Raw genomic sequence first — 4,128 nt, forward strand, 5'->3', positions numbered from 1 at the left:
GGCTCGAACCCGTGTCCCCTGAATTGGCAGGCAGATTCTTAACCACTGTGACACCAGGAAAGTCCCTCGATAAACTTTTGTTGAAGAAAGAATATTGAACCTGTAAGGTTAACTTGTCTTATCAAAAGCTTAGGTTTGAAAAATAATCATCAGCAAAGATCTTCTCTGGCATGTCATGGGGCCATTTAGTCTTTGAGATGTTATCCTCGGATCAGGCCAACCAATTGGAGCCATATGCCTGGAGAGTGCTGTTCCCCAGGCCTTGAATCCCTTTTACCAGTGTGGCCCACGCCTGGACTGGTGCTGAGGGACAGTGGACAAAACAGCCGAGTTAACACTTCTGCCGTGTTTACGGTACGGCCACTGAAGAGGCCACTTTTATTACATCTCACAGGTCGGCTTCCTGAGGTAAATGAAAAAAAGTTCCATGATCTCTATGCCAGGAACATTTTTGCTTCTTTTGAGTATGATGGTTTTTTTTTTACTTTGCAAGATGAGTTATTTGGTTCCTGGGAAGCTCTGAGACAAATCTGTGACCCACTTTCTATCATGTGCACTAACTTCGCACTGCTGTGAACTGACTTTGTCCCATCTTCTCTAGAAGACATATATGTCTTTTCTAAAGAAACTTTTTGTACTGTGGTGTAACATTCTGTGAACGAGGCAGGTGGCAGCACCTGCTCTTTGTACACAGTCGTCATGGGCAGAATTGGGTCTGGAACCCAGGTGCTCTAACTTCATCAGGTAGAGACTAAAAGAAACCAAGTAGAAAGGAAGTGAATGCTTCTGGGTCAGCCTCTGGGGTTTCCCAGGGACGATATGGTGCGGCCACTGACACTGGCATCCCTCACTTCAGGCCCAAAGGGAGCCCCTGAAGCCTCAGGGAAGGCTAAGGTGAACAGAGCATTTAGGACTATCAGACTGCTGGGCCACCGCTAGGCCAGGGGCCTTTACACAACCCCAGTGCCTCTGTAGTGCCTAGCACATGGTGGGTGTGCAGCAAATAGCTGTTACTGAATGAGCCCCACCTGGGTTTGACTATGCCCAGGGCTGGGGGCTGGGGAAGGGGGGACTACCCATTGCCTGACCTTTCACTACAACAGGTCTAAAAGTAAGGACCATGTGTCCTAGAGGGCAGGGCTGGAGAGGCCAGGACAAAACAATAGTTGTTACCTAGAAGGTGAAGTTAGGGCCAAACATGTCATTTTCAGATCCATCTTGGATCTGCGGAAAGTATTTTCAGATAACTTAATTGTGGGACATGAGGGGCAAGTCAAATATGATGTTTTTGGTGCCAGAAGACGGCCTAGGGAGGGTGGAAAGGTGTGGGTGGATGCTGGAAAACCAGCCTGTCCCAAGCTAAGGTTTAAGAAGGTCGGCCTGTGTCTGGCAGTCGACGGGTTCTCAGAGGCTCTGCAGGGTCTCACTAGACTCTTCTCTCTCTTGCCTGAAGCTCTGTCGAAGATGCACTGGACACCGGAACACGCCCAGCCCCTCAACCAGTGGCCAGAGCAGCACCTGGACGTCTCCTCCACCACCCCGTCGCCGGCCCACAAGTTGGAGCTGCCCCCCGGGGGTCGCCAGCGCTGCCACTATGCTTGGGCACACGACGACATCTCTGCCCTCACTGCCTCCAACCTCCTCAAGCGCTACGCCGAGAAGTACTCGGGGGTCCTGGACTCGCCTTACGAGCGCCCCACCCTGGGCGGCTACGGCGACGCCGCCTTCCTCAACGGCGCCAAGGGGGACCCCGAGCCCTGGCCGGGGCCGGAGACCCCCTACCCCTTGGCCTCGCTCCACGAGGGCCTCCCGGGAACCAAGTCGGGCACTGGGGGCGGCTCCGGGGGCCTCGGGGGTTCCCCGGTTTTAGCCGGTAACCTGCCTGAACCCCTCTACGCCGGCAACGCGTGCGGGGGCCCGTCGGCGGCGCCCGAGTACGCGGCGGGCTACGGCGGGGGATACCTGGCGCCCGGTTACTGTACGCAGACCGGCGCCGCGCTGCCCCCGCCGCCCCCGGCCGCGCTCCTGCAGCCCCCGCCCCCGCCGGGCTACGGCCCCTCTGGGCCTCTGTACAACTACCCAGCGGGTGGCTACGCCGCGCAGCCGGGCTATGGGACCCTCCCACCGCCGCCCGCCCCGCCCCCAGCCCCCTACCTAACCTCGGGCTTGGCGGCGCCCACGCCCCTGCCCACGCCCGCCCCGTCCCGGCCACCGCCCTCCTCCTACGGCTTCCAGGGGGCCTCGGAGGCCGGGGTGTCGCTGAAGCGCAAGGCGGCCGACGAAGGCGCCGAGGGCCGCTACCGCAAGTACGCCTTCGAGCCCACCAAGGCCCCGGCGGCCGACGGCGCCTCCTACCCCGCCGCAGACAACGGCGAGTGTCGGGGCAACGGGTTCCGGGCGAAGCCGCCGGGAGCGGCGGAGGAGGCATCAGGCAAGTACAGTGGCGGCGTCCCCCTCAAGGTCCTGGGCTCCCCCGTCTACGGCCCGCAACTCGAGCCCTTTGAGAAGTTTCCGGAGCGATCCCCGGCGCCGGCTCCCCGCGGGGGCTTCGCGGTGCCGTCGGGGGAGCCTCCCAAAGGTGTGGACCCGGGGGCCCTGGAGCTGGTGACCAGCAAAATGGTGGACTGCGGGCCGCCGGTGCAGTGGGCGGACGTGGCGGGCCAGGGCGCGCTCAAGGCGGCGCTGGAGGAGGAGCTGGTGTGGCCCCTGCTGAGGCCGCCCGCCTACCCCGGCAGCCCGCGCCCGCCGCGGACCGTGCTGCTCTTTGGGCCGCGGGGCGCCGGCAAAGCGCTGCTGGGCCGCTGCCTCGCCACACAGCTGGGTGCCACGCTGCTGCGCCTGCGCGGAGCCACGCTGGCTGCGCCGGGTTCTGCCGAGGGCACGCGCCTCCTCCAGGCCGCCTTCGCGGCTGCGCGCTGCCGCCCGCCCGCGGTGCTCCTTATCAGCGAGCTGGACGCGCTGCTGTCGGCTCGGGAGGACAGCGCGACCGCCGCGGGCGCGCTGCAGGCGCCGCTCCTGGCCTGCCTGGACGGCGGCTGCGGCGCGGGAGCCGACGGCGTGCTGGTCGTGGGCACCACCTCGCGGCCCGCGGCCCTGGACGAGGCAACTCGCCGGCGCTTCGCTCTCCGCTTCTACGTGACGCTGCCCGACGGCCCGGCCCGCGGGCAGATCCTGCAGCGGGCGCTGGCCCAGCAGGGCTGCGCGCTGAGCGAGCGGGAGCTGGCGGCCCTGGTGCAGGGCACCCAGGGCTTCTCCGGGGGCGAGTTGGGGCAGCTGTGCCAGCAGGCGGCGGCCGGGGCGGGCCTCCCGGGGCTGCAGCGCCCCCTCTCCTACAAGGACTTGGAGGCGGCGCTGGCCAAGGTGGGCCCTAGGGCCTCGCCCAAGGAGCTGGACTCGTTCGTGGAGTGGGACAAAATGTACGGCTTCGGACACTGAAGGCGCTCCGTGAGGCCGCGGGAGCCGCCGCCCGCCTCCCCGCCCCTCTGTTTGGGAGGGACGTCTTTAACCCCACCGGGCTGGGGGATGCGGAGTGAGGGATATGGGGTGGGGGAGAGAAGGGGGCTGCCGGTGGATGTTTTTTTTTCGTGGGAAGGAAAATGCTTCTGCTAGGCAGATAGATGCCGTATGCGCTGTGTACTCAGGTTTTTCCTATTTATTGTGGACGGGAAGCTCGCCATCTCGGCCCCGCGGACGGAAGGCCCGGGGCCGAAGGAACTCCTGCTCTCTCGCCACAATCCTTTTGTCTCCTTGCTTTGTGAATGGCTCCCTCCCCCTCCTCCACTCCCCCTCTCTCTGCGTTCGCGTAGTTTTCTTTCCCCGTCGCTTTGTCACTGACCATACCTCGTACCACACCGCCCCACCCGCGCTGGCTCTGTTTCTCTTTTGCTCCTCCCTCCCCTGTCTCTCCATCTATCACCCTCTGTGCTTCTGTCTCCATCCCTTGCTCTCCAGCCGCTCGTCTCTTGGTCCCTCTCCCTGCCTTCTGTCCCTCACATTCAAAGACTGCGGTGTCCCTTTCAGGAGATCTGGAGGTCTAGGGGCTGAAGAGGAGGGGTAGGGAGTCCCCTCCCACCCCGTATCCGTCACCCAGCTGAAACCCTGGGTCTGTGGGAGTCAAGCAAAAAAAAA

The 4,128-nt window shown here is 63.0% G+C and overlaps 1 protein-coding gene across 1 annotated transcript; it reads left to right on the plus strand.

Moving 5' to 3' along the window:
• Positions 1-1,464: 1,464 nt before the first annotated feature.
• Positions 1,465-4,098, plus strand: LOC102995861 (fidgetin-like protein 2). The gene has a single exon (XM_007100932.4). It carries the CDS (start codon positions 1,465-1,467, stop codon positions 3,433-3,435), a length of 1,971 nt encoding a protein of 656 aa, XP_007100994.1. The 3' UTR covers positions 3,436-4,098.
• The last annotated feature ends 30 nt before the right edge of the window (positions 4,099-4,128 follow it).

Source organism: Physeter macrocephalus, unplaced genomic scaffold (genome assembly GCF_002837175.3).
Source record: "Physeter macrocephalus isolate SW-GA unplaced genomic scaffold, ASM283717v5 random_5907, whole genome shotgun sequence".
Classification (NCBI taxonomy): Eukaryota; Metazoa; Chordata; class Mammalia; order Artiodactyla; family Physeteridae; genus Physeter; species Physeter macrocephalus.